Source organism: Catharus ustulatus, chromosome 7 (assembly GCF_009819885.2).
Source record: "Catharus ustulatus isolate bCatUst1 chromosome 7, bCatUst1.pri.v2, whole genome shotgun sequence".
NCBI lineage: Eukaryota > Metazoa > Chordata > Aves > Passeriformes > Turdidae > Catharus > Catharus ustulatus.
The window spans coordinates 21,778,992-21,799,558 of NC_046227.1; the positions used below are offsets into that span (position 1 = coordinate 21,778,992).

At 39.7% G+C, this 20,567-nt stretch overlaps 1 protein-coding gene across 1 annotated transcript in view; it reads left to right on the plus strand.

Moving 5' to 3' along the window:
* Nucleotides 1-4,601: 4,601 nt before the first annotated feature.
* The window catches only part of DPP4 (dipeptidyl peptidase 4), a 42,888-nt gene continuing 26,922 nt past the window's right edge, over nucleotides 4,602-20,567 (plus strand). The window contains exons 1-10 of the mRNA XM_033065134.1: nucleotides 4,602-4,677; nucleotides 4,751-4,835; nucleotides 12,521-12,610; nucleotides 13,179-13,273; nucleotides 13,396-13,470; nucleotides 15,442-15,494; nucleotides 15,593-15,665; nucleotides 16,827-16,947; nucleotides 17,353-17,513; nucleotides 19,169-19,272. Coding sequence (XP_032921025.1) covers nucleotides 4,672-4,677; nucleotides 4,751-4,835; nucleotides 12,521-12,610; nucleotides 13,179-13,273; nucleotides 13,396-13,470; nucleotides 15,442-15,494; nucleotides 15,593-15,665; nucleotides 16,827-16,947; nucleotides 17,353-17,513; nucleotides 19,169-19,272 — 863 coding nt within the window. The 5' untranslated portion in view covers nucleotides 4,602-4,671. The remainder of the gene's footprint in view (nucleotides 4,678-4,750; nucleotides 4,836-12,520; nucleotides 12,611-13,178; nucleotides 13,274-13,395; nucleotides 13,471-15,441; nucleotides 15,495-15,592; nucleotides 15,666-16,826; nucleotides 16,948-17,352; nucleotides 17,514-19,168; nucleotides 19,273-20,567) is intronic.

The following is a 20,567-nucleotide window of genomic DNA, read 5'->3' on the forward strand; positions in this document are numbered from 1 at the left end:
CCTTCCTTCCTTCCTTCCTTCCTTCCTTCCTTCCTTCCTTCCTTCCTTCCTTCCTTCCTTCCTTCCTTCCTTCCTCTGAGAATCACTTTTATGTGCTACCTCCTACTTCCAATGACTACCCAAAGCCCGTTTTCTGCCCTTCCTATTTTAACAATATACCAGGCATCTATATTAAAATGTCCTAAAGGGCAATGGTTTAAGAGAAATCCAATGGGCTTAACAAGTACAGAAGCTGATATGAAATATGACTATTGGTGAATCAGAATTAGTGCCTATAATCTTTGCTAGAAATAAAATTTTTATGAGAATAAGTATTTTAAAAGCATCTGAAACTTCATTTATAATCTAAAATTCCGGGAAAATATTAGAACATGCTTCCAAAGTGCTATAGGAATGAATATTCTGTAATTTCAGATCATAACAGATCCTACCCAATTTGGCATCTTGATCAGCTTTTTGACAGCCACATCCCAACTTTAAACAATTTAAACTCAATAGAATCTTGCACTAAAAAAAAAAAAAAAAAAAAAAAAAAAATCATAGCATCCAAAATACCACTGGAGATAAGAAAAGAAAAAATAAAAAGGTGGAGGTCATGTATACATTTTTTTTTTATTTAATCCCATTTGTGCACAGTGGTTTGGGTCCAAGTAGAACTGGAAAAGATTCAGTTTACACAATAGGATCCATATGGTCCAGGATAAAATGGTACAAAGTAACTCTTCTGTTTCCACAGACTGAACAATTACCTTTGAAATGTTTTGTTTAACTTTGTCCAGGATATTTTAGTGCTCTGAAGGACAGCATTCCTCAGTTACAGACCCATTTTTCTGCGGTATCTGTCACTGGGGATTTTGAGCCCCTCCTGGTGATGGTTTTATCAGCTATGAAAATACTGGGCTTTCCACACTTTTACAAATTATATGCTTTAGGAACAGAGGGATATAAATTATTTTCTCAACTTTATGCAGCCTGTCTGGAACTCAACAAAAGCACTTAACCTCTAATTTTCTAAATCCTGATCTAGACCCTGAATCAAAAATAACCCTTTCTGCACAAGTGAGATGAAGCTGAGCTTGTAATCAGAAATATCAAACACATGTTTCAGCTCAACAGGACTAGGATTTACACATCCTGAAATCACAGAGCAACTCTATATGGCACCAGTAATAAGGTAATAAGGTATGCCCTGGATATTTCTCACACATGCTACATGAAATTCAGTGAACATTACAAATATAGGGAGAAGTAAATCACAATCTCTTTGTCTTTCCTACACAGTAGCTGGAGTCCTCTGTTTATTGCACATGTGCTGCCTTGAACTTCCAGGTGGCCTTACATTTATAAATGTTCCCATTGTATTTTATTGGCTGAGTATGCAGCGTCTTTCTTCTTTCATACTATTTATTAAGTATCTGGAAAGATCAGCATATTCCAGTAAAACAAGACAACTACTTGGAATTAATTTAAAAAAAGAAAGAAAGAAAGAAAGAATCCTGAGATACTCTAACCATTCAACTGTGCTCAGAAGACACGTAAGAATCTGTAGTTTCCAGGAAAATAATTTTCTAAAGAAAAACACAGAAACTTGAAAGAATTAAGTGACAGCTGCTACTAACCATATTGAAATTGTTGTCCCAGCGACATAATCACATAAAATAGGGATTTTTCTTTCTTGATTTACAGTTAACACTCTCTTCACAATCCTCTCAAACAGAACCAATGCAAAGATGTGTTACAAAACTGTCATGCCATTTCAACTTTAAAAGTAAAGAAAAAATGAAACTCCACTATTCAGTGGAGCCACTGAATCCATACAAAACTTTAGCCAGCCCATATTTTGTCTCCCACAGCAACACATTGAGAACTCTGGAATATATCATTGCACCTGCAAAGTAAACTGTACACGTTTTAGTAATTTTTTTTTTTTTTAATTCTGCAGAGAGCTTAAGTTTTCCATTTTTGCAGTTTGACTCTTCCAAATATTTCCGGAGGAAAGGCTCAAATACATAAACAGATGTCTAACAAAGTCGTGAGTTTTACTGAGGCTACCAGTCTGAGGAAAACATTGCATCTGGCAGGTCCCCTGGGAAAGTCAACCTCAGGCTGAAAGCTGTATTTTCATTCTTTTCTAGTAAGTAGCTTTCTGCAATCATGCAACTTCTTTATGAATACAGCTGTGTTGAACATACAGTACGAATCTACAGCTTCTCAAATTTCATCACGTAGCAGACACTGTTGGAGAGTAATTTGTTTAATTTCTTGGCATCGTGCTAATACGTATCTGATTATATAATAGTACCACAGTATACAGAAACTTGAAATATTTAGCTGGAGGAACTTTTTTAAGTCTCAGGCTATCATAAAAGACAATCTGACTGAGAACCAGAAGCCCAACTGTAATGATGATTTTTGGGATCGTGGATGCTTTGATCAGTCAGGAGGAACTTTAGATTTTTTTCAAGTTACAGAGAATCACTGTTAGGAACTATTACAACTAATTACAAACATATTCTGCTTTACTGACTCTTACTAGACCACTTGGGTTGTTCTGCCTACAGATTTGGGTCCTGTGAATCTCTTTGGCATGACCAGAGTTAGAGGTACTGTAGGTTACGAAAAATTTGATTTAGACATAGGAACTCAGATTTCCAAAGGCACTTAAAATTGTGTTCCCACAGAAACCCACAGCAGCCAGTCATAGGTATTGACAGTCCTGCTCCTTTTTTCTCCTTAGAATTCACCACTGAGAAACTTTAAAACATGGCAGAGAATCTCTCAAAATATTACTAAACTGCAACTGGACTATGAAAAGCTACAAAACATTCAGCTACATTTTTTTTCACAATACTGACATAATTAGACTGTGCTGTATTTTGAGACATTGTGATGATCACTACTTAAATGCTCAGGGGGAAAAAAAAGCAGAGATTGGCTGAATTATATATATGTAGTGATTCCTACTCTCTAGGAAAAGGAAAATTCAGCCTGGGGTGTAGGGGTGGTGTTGCTTTGTTTTCTTTTTTGATTGTTGATAAGACAAACAGATGCACAGTATATCGGATTGATATTTAAGTGGAGCTGTAAGACATTCTGAAACATTGGTCATTTATCTTACAGCATATAGTGAGAGGCTACTTTGAAAAGCAATGTAAAACACTGTAATTTCACTGTGATTTTACTTTATAGAAGTGGCCTTATCTGTACTCAGAGATTAGTGATTATCAAGCTGTGAAATTGTAGCAGGTTGGATGCTCCATGAAAAATGTACACTGTGCTACCTGGAACCACTGTAAAGGCACATTAATGACAACCCTAAGGTAATCTGATACAGTCAGCACAGTGTAAATTCTTGACTAGTACCAACTGCTACCTTCCAGGAGAATAGAATAAAACAGTGAGCAAGAACATGTTTGTATCTAGATGAAGTCTGTTAGCTCCCATATAGACACATCTTTAGTGTTTGTAAACATTTTCGTTATACCAAAGGAGATTTTTTATCACAAAAAGCTAGTATCCCACTTTCAGACACAAGAAACAGCAGTAAAATATTAAATGCTGTGCTCCATCTGCAGAAGTAGAATGAAGAAACAAGCAGCATAACCTTTCTCAAAGCTTTGACAAGTACTTTGAAGGCAAGACTAAGAACATTTGCTATTTCCCTTGACTTGAAATCTTCTTCAGCAGATCTTATACTTCTGTTACACTTCTCAACTTGTAAAATACCTGCATCTGTCTCTGGTAACTACTAGTGTTCTGTAATTAGAGAGGGGAAAGCTTGGATATGGATATGGATATGGATATGGATATGGATATGGATATGGATATGGATATGGATATAGATATGGATATGGATATGGATATGGATAAAACCAAAGGACCACTTACTATTTTTTGGAGGTGAGGACTCTGAAAATAATTTAGAAACTCAGACAGTTTTTTAAGAACTGGTAACACTCAGCTTTTTAAGCAAAGCTTAAAAGCTTTACAGTTTTGATTTACGGGTTTTTCTGTCTTTTCCAACAATTTGTCCGACTTCCTCGGCACATACTCAAAACTCTCCTTGGAAGACTATTGTAAGTAATAAACAAGGGGCATCTTCAGCAGTAAATTTTAAACTTTTGTCCTATTCTTCCATTTTCTGGTCTTAATTAAAAAACCCACTTAACAGCCTTACACATCTATCTCCAGTGCCAAAAAAAGGAAATATAAATATAAGCCCTTCCTGCAATTTTATCATTTTTTTCACTACTTGACTGTCAGAAAAAGTTCAAAGAGCAGAAACGTCACAAGAAATGCCGGCGTTATCAAAACACCGGGAGCTTTTGCACCAGCGTTTGGAGGCATTTCCCTTGCGGGCCGCTATCTGATTTCCGACAGGAGCCCCGCGGTGTCCCAAGTCCCTCCTCTGCCGGGCGCAGCTGTGCAGCTCCCGGAGCGGCCGCGCAGAGCGCGCAGCCCGCAGCCAGCCCGGCTCTCGCTCAGCTCCAGCCCCGCCGCTCCGCAGCCAGCCCGGCTCTCGCTCGGCTCCAGCCCCGCCGCTCCGCAGCCAGCCCGGCTCTCGCTCAGCTCCAGCCCCGCCGCTCCGCAGCCGGCCCGGCTCTCGCTCAGCTCCAGCCCCCGCCCAGCGCGGAGCGAGGCGAGCAGCGCGAACAGCGGCTGCGCTCCACCATGCCCGTGCGTGAGGGGACGGGGGGCGGTGGCGCGGGCACGGCCCGGCCCGCCGCCCCTCACCGCGCTTCTCTTGCAGACCTTGCTCAAGTGGCTGCTGGGGATCCTGGGGGTCGCCGTGCTTGTCGTGGCCATCACCGTGCCCGCGGTGCTGCTCACCCGCAGTAAGTGCGCGGCGCGATGCGAGCGGAGGGAAGGGCTGCGGGGAAAGTTGTGCGGAAAGTTTCTGCCGCAGGGAATGGGGAGCGCAGAGCTGAAGCTGCTGGCGCTGGAAACTGGGAGGGACGGCCGGCTCACCGGGGAGCGTGGGGACGATCTAAAAGTTCCTTAATTTTCTTGTATGCGCTGGTAATAATTAATTAGAAGCATTGTCTTTTTCACCATTTTTTGTTCTTATGGAACAGAATAATCTCTGTCGCCAAAGGGTCTCGAACCAGCAGTCAAATGCCAATTACTCATTTTTCTAGGGTGTATTGAAAAGATTTTATTCCCTCTCATTTGCTTTACTTGCACAACTTTTGTTATGACTGTTGAGTGAAATTATATAAACAGCACAGTTACAGAGGTCAGAAAAGTACAGAAAGGTTCGGAATGTGTTCTTGGACTCTGACCAGTTTGCACTTTCCAGGCTGCCCGCGTAGCTCTGGGTGTTGATGTGAAACAGCACTAAATCCTGATGAGGCAATGCACTGCTTTCAGCGGGTAGGACAGAGCTGCTCTCCTTTTGTGCTCTGATGGTTATCTGAGCAGCCGTGGTGTGTGCAGTCAGCAGGGCAAGCTCTAAGGGAAGGTTTTCGAGACCAGACCTAGGTCCGAGAAGTGCACCCCAGGCAAAGTGAGGATGTGTAAGTGGGTCTTGAGGATGTGTTCAGAAATTGCTCATGTGCACACAGAGTTCTGGGGCTTCCGTTGTGTCAGTTAAAGAGGCGGAGATTGTGTCACTGGTGTTCAGGAGGCAGAATTTACATTAAACTGTTTTGCAGTTCAGCTCTATTAATATTAATATCACAGTCATTCAGAACTGGATTTTCAAAGTCCAGATATGAGTTACATGCCTTCTAGGCTGAAACTTCCATCAGTGGATGCTGAGTCTATTTTCTCTAATTTTTTGGGCAGCTTTTTGCCACTTATCTCAAAAAAGCAGATTTTTGAGGTGACAAAAAATACTCTGAATTTCACAAGTGGGGAAGAGCAAGAGAAAGGGTCTTGATAACTTATCAAATGGATGTGTGCAGGCGTAACACCTAGTGAAAGAATTCAGTATGCAGGCCTGAACTCTGCTGAAGAGTTAGTACTTGTCTATCTTGATGCCAATGCTATGTCTTACTGTAAATAAAGTGGGTTTTCTTCTGTGGTGAATTGTAGCATAGGAGTTCTTTTGCTCTAGAAGTGGCTGCAATTCAAGATCAGTCATTCAGTTACATAGTAAATTCATTTTACTATGAGGCATTTCTGTTCTATGATACACAGTATACCACCATGCTGTCAGTCTTGGCTTGTATCCTTTGGTTATAAAAGAGTGTGTCAGACTTTTTGCTGTTGGTTCAAGTTAAGCCATAGAGAACATGCCCAGGTAGTTCAGTAAGTCTGTCTGGGTAAAATAAGGATTGAGATGGAATGGTCACAGTTCAAAAACTTGAGTTCCTGTCTCTTCACAAATCAGGCCAGCAATAACACTGGTGCATCTGTGACCATTGTAGTTTGGGAACTGCACAGTTCTTTTGAGTTTTTTACTGAAGGGTGCTAAGCAGATGTTTTCTGTGAGCTGAGAGTGTGTAGGTGGTTTACTCATAAAGTAATAGTTTATAGGTTAGAGCAGTTAATGACTAGTTTGATTATGTGGCTTTTATGAACAACCACAGGACATGACAGTCAGCTGGGGATGCCTCTTGGGCCGTGCAGGTGATTGAGTATAAAATGCAAAGTGGCAGAATTGCTTTCAGAAAGAGCAGCTCACATGACTGTGGCTATGTGAAATCAAAGTCTGCTCTGATAAAAATCCTTGTAATTGCAGTCAGATAGTTTTTATTTCATCCCAATGGTTCAAGCTTGCACAGCACGTGAATATGATAGTTATTGATATAAACAGATAACTTTGAGTTTGAATTTCTTACCTTTGGTCTGCTGCTGTTTTCCCTCCCATGCTTCTCAAGGTATTTTTATTTCATAAGCTTAGTATTCATGCAGCACATAATTAGTTTGATAAATGGTTTCCAGTGCAGTAAAAGGTAGTAAAATTTTCCCCCTCCAGCAGATTTCTGGCTTGTTGGCTGGCTTGTAGGCCTTGCAAGGGGAATTCCTGCTTCTTTTCTTGCAGACACTTAGCATGGACAAATAGTGCAACTTCGATAGTGCAGAGTGGTTCCCTATTTCGAGGTGCAGCCATTTACCTGGGGAGTCTACTGCCAGAACTCTGTACAAAATTCTATATTTCATTTATTTCACTGCCTATTTTGACACTTCATTTTATATTTAATAACCACATGAGACTACTTGCATCAAACAGTTTAATTTCAGAACAGCCTTGGGGCTTGTATTTGAAGTCTGTTGATCAAAGCACTGGTGTGCTTTGAGGAGCTACCCAACTGGTGACTACAGTAACAAGTTGTTACCCTTAAAGCATGAGTATTTTATTTTTTAAAAATTTGGTCTGTTTGTTCATGATTAACCAATTTGCAGTTTTTTTCTTGTATAACCTTCCATGCAAAAGGCAAATTGAAGCATCCCATGTGTATATATACACCTTTACTAGTTCTCTAACTGCAGATCTTGTTACAGCTGGGCAGGAATGCAGGAGTGGGAGGATGAGCCAGTGCTGGAGGCAGGAAGGAGACAGTGCTGTATTTGCTATTATTCTGCTGCCATGAGAAAGTCATAGACAGCCTTAGAGTGAGGGTCCCGTGCAGCTCTCTGTCCACAAACCAGATTTCTTCACCCACAGGTTTAATTCTCCAGAGCTGATATACTCACTAAAGGAGAAGGATTATCACCATCATGATTAGATGGTATTATGTGTGTGCTTTTGTGGTCTGTTGATAGAAATGTGCCTCTAGGAAAGTCTGGAAAAGCACAGCAGGTCCTGGGGAAGTTAATGACTTTAAGGTGCCTGAGTGTTCTGTGTGAATCTGAAAAGATAGGGAATGGGCAGGTTTTCCTGCTGCATGTCCTTGACTTCTGTAACTGTCATTTAACTCAGTCATGTACCCTAATTCAAATGTTGAGTAGTGTAATATAGAATACCATTGTCAACAGTAGATTGCTATCTGTAGAACATTTCTGCTATTCTTATTTCCTTGCTTAGTGTGAGATGGGGTAAATTTGAGGACTCCAGAGCTATAGATTACCAGGTTAATGATTAAATCCCTCCAGGGAAGTCTCTGCAGCCCCATGGAGTGGCTCTTGGATGAACTGCTGGAGGAGACGTTCAGCACTCACTCCTTGGTTGTAGCCTCTTCTGAAATCCTGTATCACTCCTGGGTGTGGGATAGAATTCTGGATGAAGTGAGCCTTTGGCCTGAGCCAGAAAAGTAATTTTTACTTTTTTGTGGAAATCTACTTCAGTGCTCTAACTGTCACATAGTTGTCTTCTTGTTCTGCTGTCACTTTAGAATGGCAATAATCATTCACCTTGTTTGATTTTTATACTTTCTCTATCCCTTTCATGTTATTACTGAATATCATTATTGAATTCATATTACTGAACAAGTTTGCACTTGTCTTTCCATTTTTATGGCTTTTCCAGTCTCTCTCAATACTGAACATGCAGTAAAGCTTCCAATTTTACTGTTTTTTTTAGTTTTCCATGGTTTAAAGTCAGTTAATTTCTTGCCCCCCTTTTTTAGAATTACATATGTAAATTAGGAAAATGTACCTTGACATTCCTGGTAGCTAGTCCAGTGCTCTGTTTTGGATTTGGTATAAGAATAATATTGATAACACACTGATGTTTTGGTTGTTGCTAAGTCATAGACACCAGTTTGTCAGGCTCTGCCACAAAATAGGTGCACAAGGAGCCGGGAGGGAACATGGCCAGGACAGTTGACCTGATCTGGCCAGAGGAATATTTCATAACACATAATGTCATGCTCCTATAAAGCGGGGGGTTGGCTGCGAGGTGCCGAGTGCTGCCTGGACAGGCTGGACACTGGTCAGTGGGTGGTGAGCAAATGTATTTTACATCAGCTGTCTTTCTTGGGTTTTATTCCTCTCACTCTCCTTTTCATTACAAATATTATTACTATTATTAGGAGTACTGTATTTAGTTTTATTTCAGTCATTAGGTGTTCCTATCTCAACCTATGGGTTTGTCTTTTCCTGATTCTCTTCTCCATCTCCACTGAGGGTGAGGGAGGAGGGAAGTGAGGGGTACTTAGTTGCCAGCTGGGGTTAAACAATGCCAACACCTCACACCTACAGAAATCAACTCAATTTTTCTCTTAAGAAAGGGTGGCTTATTTATAGGAAATTCAAACAACTTTGTATGACTACTACTTATGTAAAAGGTTAAGAGCCTTCTTTGCAGAAGGACTTAGGGTTTTGCTGTTGCAACAGGAGTATTATGATGTAACTATTTCTGGTATATCATTGTGACAGTGGAAATATATGTGTACTGCCAGGGCTCAGACCAGGATAGAGATGAATCATAGAATCATTAGGACTGGGAAAAACCTCCAAGACAATCAAGTCCAACCTTTGACTGAGCACCACTTTATCAACTAAACCACAGCACATCCTGTTACCTTTTCAAACAATTGCTGACTCTACCACTTTCTTGGGCACTCCTTTCCAATGCTTAACCACCCTTTCAGTGAAAAAATTCTTCCTGATGTCCAGCCTGCACCTTCTCTGGCACAGCTTGAGGCTATGTCCTCTTGTGCAGTCACTTTCTGCCTGGGGGAAGAGCCTGTCCCCCACCTGGCTACAACCTCCTCTCAGGTAGTTGTAGAAAGCAATACCATTCCCTCTGAGCCTCCTCTTCTCCAGGCTGAACACTCCTAGCTCCCTCAGCCACTCTGCACAGGAGTTGTACTCCAGACTCATCACCAGCTCCATTGCCCTTCTCTGGACACATTCCAGCACCTCCATGTCTGTCTTGAATTGAGGGGCCCAGAGCTGGACAGAGCACTTGTGGTGTGGCCTCACCTGTTCCAAGTACAAAGGGACAATCACAGCCCTGGTCCTGCTGGCCACATTATTCCAGATACAGGCCAGGATGCCATTGGCCTTCTTGGCCACCTGGGCACTCACTGGCTCGTGTTCAGTTGCTGTTGACCAGCATCCCCAGGTAATTTTCCACTGGGCAGCTTTCCAGCCACTGTGCCCCAGCCTGTGATGCTTTCTGGGGTTGTTGCAGCCCAAGTGTAGGATCTGGCACTTGCTGAACCTCAGGCAGTTGGCCTTGGCCCATCAATCCAGCCTGTCCTGATCCCTCTGCAGAGTCCTCCTGCCCTCCAGCAGAGCAGCACTCCTGCCCAACTTGGTGTCATCTGCAAATTTAATGAGGATGAACTCAATCCCCTCATCCAAAGCATTGATAAAGATCATTAAACAGAACTGGCCCAAATATTGAGCATTGGAAGCTAGTCATTTGGAGTTTAGAAAAATAAGTCTGTATGTGGAATTGTTGAAAAAGAAAAATAACAAGAAAATGCAGCCTCTCTTAGCAACCTAAGAATGAAAGAAGCAGTTTTGCTGAAATATAAACATCCATTGACCTGTATACAATCTTCAAAGCTAATAAAATGCTCTTGAATGTCAGCAATTACTTTATTCTGTCAAAAATAACTTGTTTGACCTTTCTTTTCAAATGAAATCCGAACAATATGAAGCAACACTTGGAATTTAATGTATGTTGAGTATCTTTGATTGGTGGCACAAAGTGGATAAGTAAGTATATACTGGTAATGGCATACCTTGTAGATTAAGAAAATGCTTCAACTAGAAACTTGTATGACTGTACCCTTACAGCTTGGCGTGTGTTTTCATATTCAGTTACTATGTGGAAGGTGTTGACAGAAAATGAAATTTTAATTTTATACATAGCCAACAAATCTTAATAGTGGCCTGATTTTTAGTAATGAGACCTTAGCAAAATATGTATGTCACCAGGGAGAAAAACATTCATCAGTTTGGAAAAATCCCTAAACCTGTTCATCAGCCACCTGTCTTAAATTGCTTCTCCTGTTCCAAGAGAGAGTTTTGTTGCTTTCCGAAGCCCCTCTGAATGAAAATGACACTTTCTCGATTAGGAAGAAGTCATATTCCCAACTAGACAACTGTGTATGAATATTAAATACCCACTTGTTCATAATCCATCAAATTAAATATTCAGTTAAATAAATAACCTGAGAAATTAATATTCTCACAGAAACTTCAAGAGCAATCAATCCAGCCTAGTAATTTTTTTAGAGTCACATTTCAGATGTAATTGAGCAAGCATTTTTTTAACCTTTTCTGAGCATTTTAGACTGAAACCATTGTTTATTATGTCTCTTGCAACAGTAGTTGTGCAGTCTGTGCTGTATATATGCAGTTTTCTTATTGTTTGGAAATAAGAGTAAAGCTGTAATAGTTGATATAAATGTCTTTCTGTGATGTTGCAGATGTCACAGGTATCCAACCTGCAGAATGAGAACCTGAAAAAACTGTGAGGTGCTTTTCTCTGTGTGTGCCCCAAGGACTTTGCTGTCTTTTTCTGCTTCAGCATGGGGAAAAGAAGGCAGCCTGTTTAAAATATCTAAGAGACTGGAGTCTCAGAATTGATAGGGGCAGGTTAGCATCTTGGTTGGTCAGTCACCACATCTATACTTGCATGTTTTTATTGGTTGCTTTTATTCTAGTCTTTTGATTTTGTTGAAATTAAAATTCCTTCCCTTCTGGACCCTGTAGGTAAAAGGGTAGATGCAGGTAGATGAAGGTAGATTTTAGGTTTCCATTAAATTAAAAAAAAAAAGGCAGGGAGAATGCAGGGAGAGAATTGCACACCTGAATTTAAAATCCATAGTCTTTGTTTTCAGAGGAAAAATATCAGAAAGACTCACAGACTAAGTTGTTATTACTTGTTGTACTTTGGAAAAACTGGCTTGTGCACTGCAGGCAGTAAGAAAGAAATACTTTACATAGGAGCTGACTGCAGTGTGCTGAAGCTGATGACCAAAGTCCTTAGCTTAACAAGATTCAAAGTTTCACTTGATCTTTTGAGACTAACTCAGTTACCTGGCTTTAATTTTCCAGTCAAAATTATAACGCTAAAATAAACTTTAAGATCCATTGGTGTAAATTGGATCAAAAGAGGGATAAATATCTAATCAATTATTTAATCATATTCTTATCAGGAATTGTTTATTATTTCATTAGGGTTTTTTATTAGATCTTACCTGAAAATTTTACTACTTCTCAGATTTTTAGGGCTTTTTTTTTAATTTGAGGCATTTCTGAAATTTGGGTTTAGGGATAACCAAGTGATTCATAATTGTACCTAGTAGCAACTGGGGCTCTGCACTGAGCTTCCCAGAGTGAGCATGGGGAGAAAGGCCCAAAGATCACTTTCTTTTCAGCTCAGCTGAGGTAAGAGAGCCAGAGGTCTTCTGGTAATTTTTGTCACTGTCAAAAAGGTATTTTCATTTCCATGAGTTTCTTGAGTGACCTTGCTGACACTCCTTTATTTTATGCTTGCTGAATTTATCTTGCAATAAAGTTTTATTGCCTTTCCACTACTACTACTCTAGAGACAGTCAGCAAAAACACTTTAATAACCAGCAACAAAAATCCACTTAGTTACCAGGTTAAGAAGCTGGGGTGGAACAATTTGCAGCAAGATCAAAATCTTTCTTCCATCTGTTTCTTTCAGAAGAGACCTCTTCAGGAAAAACATACACTCTACAGAATTACTTGAACAATGACTATACATACAAAACACATAATCTGGAGTGGATTTCAGGTAATTAATTTATACATACAACTTGAATGTCAAGACGATGTACTACCTTCAGCAATTTACTGCCTTCAGCCACTTCCTGCTGAGGTGATTACTGTATTCTGAAAAAAAGTCAAATTATTTAATAGTGCCACTATGGAAGGATGTGTAGTTCAAAGGGTTGATACCTCGTTTTCCTTAATAATATGCTCAGGTTTATGGCAAGTTATGTTGTCCTACTGCTGAAAGAGCATGCTTCCTTCTGTGCTTTAGGGTAGAAGCATTTTACCCTCTGAGGTGTGTCAGCTTCCTGTGCCTGGGGCTGCCAGGGAACGGGGAGGCTGCAGGCTGCTTTTCCTTTTGAGTATGCCTAATGCCCCAAGGGAAAGAGATGCCAAAAGGTGAATGCTGTGAGCTCCATGACTATGTTTCATGAACATTCTTGTGCTATAAGCATCCTTCCTTTATAGAATTGGAGCACACAGTATTGACCAGATTTTTAATTTTATTTCCTGCTTAAAAATGTAAAGGGAAAATAGAAGTAACTGGATGAGCATTTTACTTTTTGTTGTCATCTCTGTTGTGCTTTTAGGAAATCAGTATCTTCACAAAACAGATAATGGAGACATCCTACGTATCAGTGCTGACAGTGGAACATCCTCAGTAGTCCTGGCAAATACAACATTAGTATGTTGACTTATATGTAATATATGCAGAAATTGGAAAAGGTATTGGATTTCATGCTTTGCTCTGCATATTCCTTGGAATCAGTGCTTAATACACTGCTTTTGCCCTTCCTTTGTTGACAGGATAAGTACAAGGCAAGCACAGTTATGTTGTCTCCTGACCAAAAGTTTGCTCTTCTGCGATACAGCTATACAAAGGTACAAGTGCACTTTACATCCAAGAATGAAACTGGAAAATAAAGGTTTGGGAGCAACTGAGAGGCTGAGAGAACATGAGGGAAATGCAGGAGGATGGATGAATGTGATAGATGTCTGTGAGGGAACAGTCAAGCTGAGCAGGCAGAAGGAGAAGAGATTGGTATTATCTGTGAGCTTGGCAGAAGAGAGTTCACTACCCGAGGGAAAAAAAATCATCTGGATAAAATGTGGATGGAGAGTTATCACAAGGAGAGCAAGGCTGGATGCTTTATCTGAGAAGACAGTCTAGGAGAGTAGATAGGCATGGTTGTCCCAGGAGTTGTGTGGGTTAGGAGAAGTGATGAGGAGATATGCTGGTATACATCTGCTTGTATATGTATGCTATATGTGTGTATATATATATATATATATATATATATATATATATATATGTGGTTGTTACACTGTGGTGGTAGGAGGTAAGAGTTTAAAACTGAGGTGAATGAAAATCTGCATGTGCTTCAAAGAAGGCTTGTGCTTGTGTGTCCCTGTTGCCTCCTGTCAGAGAGCACATGAAAAGCCTGCAGCAGAATGCCTCATCCTGCCATGGTGCTGAACCGTGCGACAAAGGTCAACCCACATTTATGCCGGGTAGTGTGAAACCCTGGCTCTGTGCCAGCTGAGAAGCCTAGTGGAGGTGATCATTTGCCGTGCAGTTTGTGCACTGAAACCACTAACTTTGTTGTTCTTTCCTTTTTTTCTGGACAGCTGCCAGTTCTGTTTGTAAAAAGTTCAGTGATAGCTTTGCAGTGTAAAAATAATTGAGCCCTGTGTCACTGAGCATTGTCTACCTGTCCTGGCCTTGCAGTCCCAGAGTGGATCTTGCACTGTGCCAGACACAGTCTGTGCACTCAGTCATCAATTTTTTCAGTTTTAGCTTTCATGCTGGGTTCTCCTAACCCAGTACCTTTTGTCTTTCTGAATTGTTCAAAATTATTCGACTCTTCACTGCATCATTAGAGGCCACAAAATGCCTAATATTTTACCAGCCACCCTGCACATCACCTCTGCCTGTAATTTATTGCTCTGTAGTATTTTATTTGTTGCCTTCATAAGAGCTAATTTTGTTTTAATGCCGAAGCAAGATATTTTAACCTTTATATAACAGTGTGATTGAAAGTTCTTTTATTATTAATCTTTATTGCAAAGAAAGAGAGTAACAAAATGAATCATGAGGATGTAGACACTTGTTATATAATAGCCATCTGGCTGTGTAGTACTAAGTTGTTGGTTTATATCTTCATACAAACATCCAAGAACCCTCTTAGAAGGGAGTATTATTGCAACATGTCAGTGCTGTGGGCTAAATCAAACCTCTTCACCCCACATAGGTAATGTTTAAATGTGTCTGCATTATCATCATCTTTCTCTCTGCTAAGTGCCCACAGAGCAATACAGATTTCAAGAGGCAGGTTTCTAGAGAAGGGTTTTATTTTTGTGACAATATGAATGGGAATAGGTCAACCTAGTACTGGAGGAACTGTTACAGACATACTGCTGGAACTTGTGAGAACTATAGAATAAGATGCCAAGTTAAATAATACAACATGAAAATGTCTCATGAAAATGAGACAGAAAACAGTAAATGAGCCAGTGAAGCACAGGGAGGAGGAGGATTAACTGCACACTGACAATAGTCTGCCATGTAGCTACAAGGATTTCTGAAAATCTGCAGTATCTCTGGCATCTGTATCTTTGTCCTTAATCAGTCAATGGCCTCTGTCATAGTATTGAAGTGATGAACCCAGAAGGGTAGAAATTCTCTAGTCTTTCCTTAAGCCTGGTAGAGATCTATTATTACCCTTGTACATTCATCATATTCTCTCTATCTTAATAAAAATTACAAGGAGGGCTTTAGGGGTAATTCAAACTGCAAGAAATATGAAACCTGGTGAAATTTATTTTCTTAATATTAAAATAATTATTTTGCAGTTGTGGAGACATTCCTTTACAGCTTCATATCACATCTATGATTTCAGTAACAGGTCAGTAATTTTTGCACATGAGATGTTTTAACGTTCTTTTGCACTGAAATGTCATTTCACTGATTTCTCTTGGCTGCATTTTGTTTTTATTTTTCCAGTTCTATCTTATATGATGGACTACTACCTAATGATACACAGTATATATCCTGGTCACCTGTTGGTCATCAACTGGTTAGTAAAGAAAAGTGAACTTTACATAAACAGTCATTTTCATACACATGACATGGAAACATGGTTTTCTATACCCTTGAGGTTTTGGGACTTTCCTACTGCTACATAAAGTAGCTGAACTAGTTTCAAAATTGACTACTGTTGCTGGAAAATCTCCAGTCCCTCTGTGTGTTTTGTTTTGTTCTTTAATGAAAACACATTCCTGAAAGTGGTAGTGGCCCCAGTAGTCATGAAATGCACAAATGCACAGGAACTTCATGTTTTTACAGTTGCAGACAGTAGCTCATCCCTTTCAAAGACAGCAGCATTACAACTGTCTATTTAGTCATCACTGTGTCATTTTTATCTCCTAATTACACAATAATTGATGAAGTTTTACTTGATGGATGCATGTAATGGGATTAGAGGATTAAAATCTGGCTTGCACTCTTTCCCACTATTGTTTTCTTCCTCCCCTCCAGTCCATGTCAATGGTGACAACCACCACATTTACAAAGCTTGTGCCTTCCCTGTGTTGAGCCTTGGACTGTCACAGGAGAACGTGGTGTTTATTTATTCTTACTGCTTAGTGAATTAGTGTGTGAATTATAAAGGCCAACAACAGAAGCAAAGGAGGTTGAAAAGAGTTTGTGCATCTTGGAGCAAAGCTCTGGAATAAAACTGTGTTGTTCAGTTATTGGAGATGAATACCAGGGGTGGTTAGAGAGGTAGGCAGGTGCCAAAAGCTTGAGTTCTGAGAGCTACTGAAGAAATGTACCATCTTTGCAGGTCTATTGGCAGCACTGAGACCCCTGAGAATGTTTTACCAAAGCCATGATAGTTTTCTTTGAAAACTAAATTAGTGGAAAACAACTCCTGATAAATGAAAATAAACTTGTATTTGGGAGAAAATGAATTGCAAGATTTTCATAACTTGATACAGTAATCATGTCACTTTTCACAGTTGATTTGGTTTTTTGCGTCTAGGCCTGGAATTATGCTGCTAACCGTGATCTGTATATAGTATTTGTATTAGTAAGTTTGTTAAGAATCAATACTGTTTGGTGAAGTGCAGCTTTTAGAGATGGCTTTAAGAGTGGTGTAAATTGCCCAGTAAATGAAATAAAGAAAGGAAGGAGGATTTACTGTAGTAGTAATTGTTATTACAATGATGTTTTGCAGGCATATGTTTGGAATAATAATGTTTATGTAAAAGCTTCACCAACAGCAGAAGCTGTGCAAATCACTCAAAATGGAGAAGAAAATAAAATTTTCAATGGAATACCAGACTGGGTTTATGAAGGTAACTGCATCAAGCAAGTTTTAGTTTCTATTATTGTTTCTATTATTGTTCCATTTGGTTTATTGTAATTATTATTTCATTCCTTGCCACTGAAAAATTTAAATTAATCAAAATCTTATTTTAAAACATGCATCCTTATCTGGGATTAATACCTGGCTAGTGTGAGGATCTAAGAATATATATGAGCTTGCTTACTTTGCATTGTGTCACTGGAAATCTTAGTGCGAATTAACTTCACAGGATAGATTATAAATATTGATCTAATGTCTCATTTCAGAACTCCAACATTTTAGTATCTAAACTTAATTGTTTTAAAAAATCCTATTAAAAACTAATGGGAACAGTACCTAGGATAGAACAACCTACTTACTGATTATAACTTAAGTACATTTGCATGTCTTTCAGAGGAAATGTTTGGCACCAATTCTGCTCTGTGGTGGTCTCCAAATGGCAAGTTTTTGGCATATGCATCCTTTAATGATACAGAAGTTCCTGTAATAGAGTATTCCCTTTATTCTGAGGAGACCTTGCAGTATCCAAAGACCATTAAAATCCCATATCCCAAGGTCTGTGTTATTTATTAAACATGTTTGTTCTGTAGTTTCATTAAGATAGTAGTCTCATTTAATCAGTTCTGCTAATGAAAATATTGTCTGTCTCTCCTCAACAGCTTGCTATGATTACTCTTTCTGAAGTCAACAGCATCTGGCAATGTTAAAGTGTTTTATTATCTCCAGGGGAAAGAAAAAGTATGAAAAAAATGATTTAAGGTTTTGTTGTTTCACCATAGAATTTGGAGGTAGTGAGTAGATGTTGAGATAAAAAAGCTCTCAGGCACTTAAGTGGGTACAAAGCATTAGACAGATGTACGTTAGGGTTGTGCAGGGTATTGATAATGGAATCTTCTTCAGTTAATCTAGTTAATTTTCAGTTTCCTATATTAAGAGGAAGAGGAGGAGTCTGCTAAGGGAGTTTTTTTGCCACACCTTAAGCTCTTCCAGTTTTAGCTGTGTGAGTGAAACCTTTAGTGCAAGGAGCTCCTCCTCCTTTCCCCTCTGCTCCATGTGAGAAGAGCATTCATGCCTGCTGCTCATGGCACAGTTGGCACTGGGCTGAATGAGGTAAGTCAGAGTGCAGAGTGCTCTAACAGGTTCCTTCATGTGCTCCATGTAGGGAGGGTTTCAAACTTAATACAAGACTTACCTGTTATTTGATGTTATGTAGGATTTTGATTTATCTGGGCACTGCACTTAAGACACAAAGCAAGTACAAATTACACTGAGAGTACAACAATTGTGCTGCCCTGCTGAGTGTCAATACAAACATGTTCTCACAGTTGAACCCTCACCATCACAGTGCTGGGTATCCCCATTGCTGGGAAGGAGTAGATGGGTTGATATCATCTCAAGCCCATCATTTTAGTTCTTTCTGTTCCCCTTGGGTTTTTGTATTCTGTGTTGACTTACAGCATCAACATGCTCCACCCCAATCCAGGATGGTCTGGCCATCCCAGGAAGATATTTTCACTCTTGATTAAGAGGGCAGAACAGATGATGCAGCCAGCTTATTGCTTGTCTGGTACAGCTGCCTGATGGAAAAACTGCCCTCTTTGTGCCAAGCTCAGCTTTCTCTGCAGCAGCCATGATCACTCTACCGTTCCCAAAGGTCCTGGAGCACATGGCCTTTGCTCTGGAGCCTCCCCCAGAGGGGTCACTGACAGCTGCAGGTGCTCTGCCCTGAGCATGGCCCCTGAGAAGAGACATAGGTGTAGAATGAATTGCCAATCTCAGTTACACATTTTATTACAATCCCCTTCTGTTTGGAATATTGCTGACTTCTAGAGGTGGATCAAGTAAGCTACCTAATTGTTACCATGAGGACTTAGCTGGTGAAGTACAAGAGAAACAGCCCCTACTGACACAGCTCGTTTGCTGTCAGCTGCATTACATGAGAGATAGTGGAGTACATGCTGCAGTCACAGCTTTGATTGTGGTATAGGCAGCTGTGATATGATTAGTTAATGTAAGGTGCTGCTTCCATGGAGAAGCATTTCCTGTGTGTTAGCAATGGATTTGTTTCTCTGCTAGGTACTTGTCTTTTCACATTTTTGCAGTTGGCTGGTTTTACCTTTCTGTCTGTAGCAACTTATTCATCTATAGTTTTAAACACTTCACCAAGAATATACTCTCTTCAAAAGTACAATGAAAAATTTTATTTTTAGGCAGGAGCTGCAAATCCAACTGTACAATTCTTTATTGTGGATACCACATCACTTCAAGATCCCAGCCCTGTTGAAATTTCTCCGCCTGCAGAAATAAAATCAGGGTGAGAAATTTTGGTTAAATATTTGATATGTGATTGTTTCTTTTGTTGGCAGAGGAGGAGCTTTTATATGTGACCTCCCTGTGTTCAGTGTATATGGCAGTTTTCCCCTGTAATGTGGCTCTGGTAGCAACAAGATTTACCAGAGAAAATCTGCACAGAGATTATCCTCCTAGTGATTATATATAGATGGCATATTCCATGTATGTTATATTCAGAATGTGACAAGTTCTTGGCTCATCACAGTCAGTGGAGTCTAACTATGGTGAAGTCATTTCACAGTACAACTTTAATATGAGCAAGTTTTCGTATAATCAAATTATAATATATGTATTTCAATTCACTGGGGGGAAAAAAACCCAACAAAACAAAACCTTAATGGTAAGTGAAGATTTGATTTCATTGGAAGCAGTCTCCTTGCTAAGGCAAGGTATCATGGTTGTCTTCAGATTTATACTTAAAATGTTTGTTTTCTTTGGGAAGATGGTGAAAATCAGCACCTCTCAGAGTAAATGGAAAATTGTATTCCTCAAAATGCCACTGGAAATGCACAACATGATATAAATGTATTTTGTAAGGAGCAGCTACATCAATTTAAAGTGCATGCACACAATTTGGTATCCCAGATCTTGTGTTTTGTTTTTTTCTTTTTAACAGTATCGTGGAAATGTTTTAGAGGTTTGCACTTACAAACATGATGGGTATGAAAGCACAGGTTATAGTGATAAACCAGAAAAAAACAAAGGTCTGTTAGCTTATGCATAAAACCAGCATTTTATACATGGGGGCCAAAAAGCTATAAGTGGAAAATCAGTACTCTTCCGTTCCAGTCCTCACCACAGTGTAACATCCATGTGTTAGCAGAGATGCAGGCTCTTATGAATATGTTGTTCTTTATCCTTCCGTTCCAGTCACACTGCAATAGCTACATGTTAGATAGCTGTCATGCCTTGTTTTCCTCCAGAATTCCAGTGCCTCAGAATTAAAAGCCCTTTACATTTTGCTCAGTACTGATTAAGATCTTTGCTGTCTTAGAGGTTTTTTTTCCCTTTTGTTATTACCTTATGGAAGTTGATGTGAGGAGAATAACCTTCAGCTGCCTTCCAGCCTCGCACCCATCTGGCCAACAAAGGTGTCAGTTACATGGAGTTCATCCATTTTTAAATTAATTTGCCACTCTGTTAGTCAGGATTAATACAAATATAAATCTTGAATGATGAGTTCAAGGATCAAAGTTCACTCCTTCTCCCAGCAGCTGATCCAAATAATGGTGAAGTCTCACCATATGTCCTGCAAAA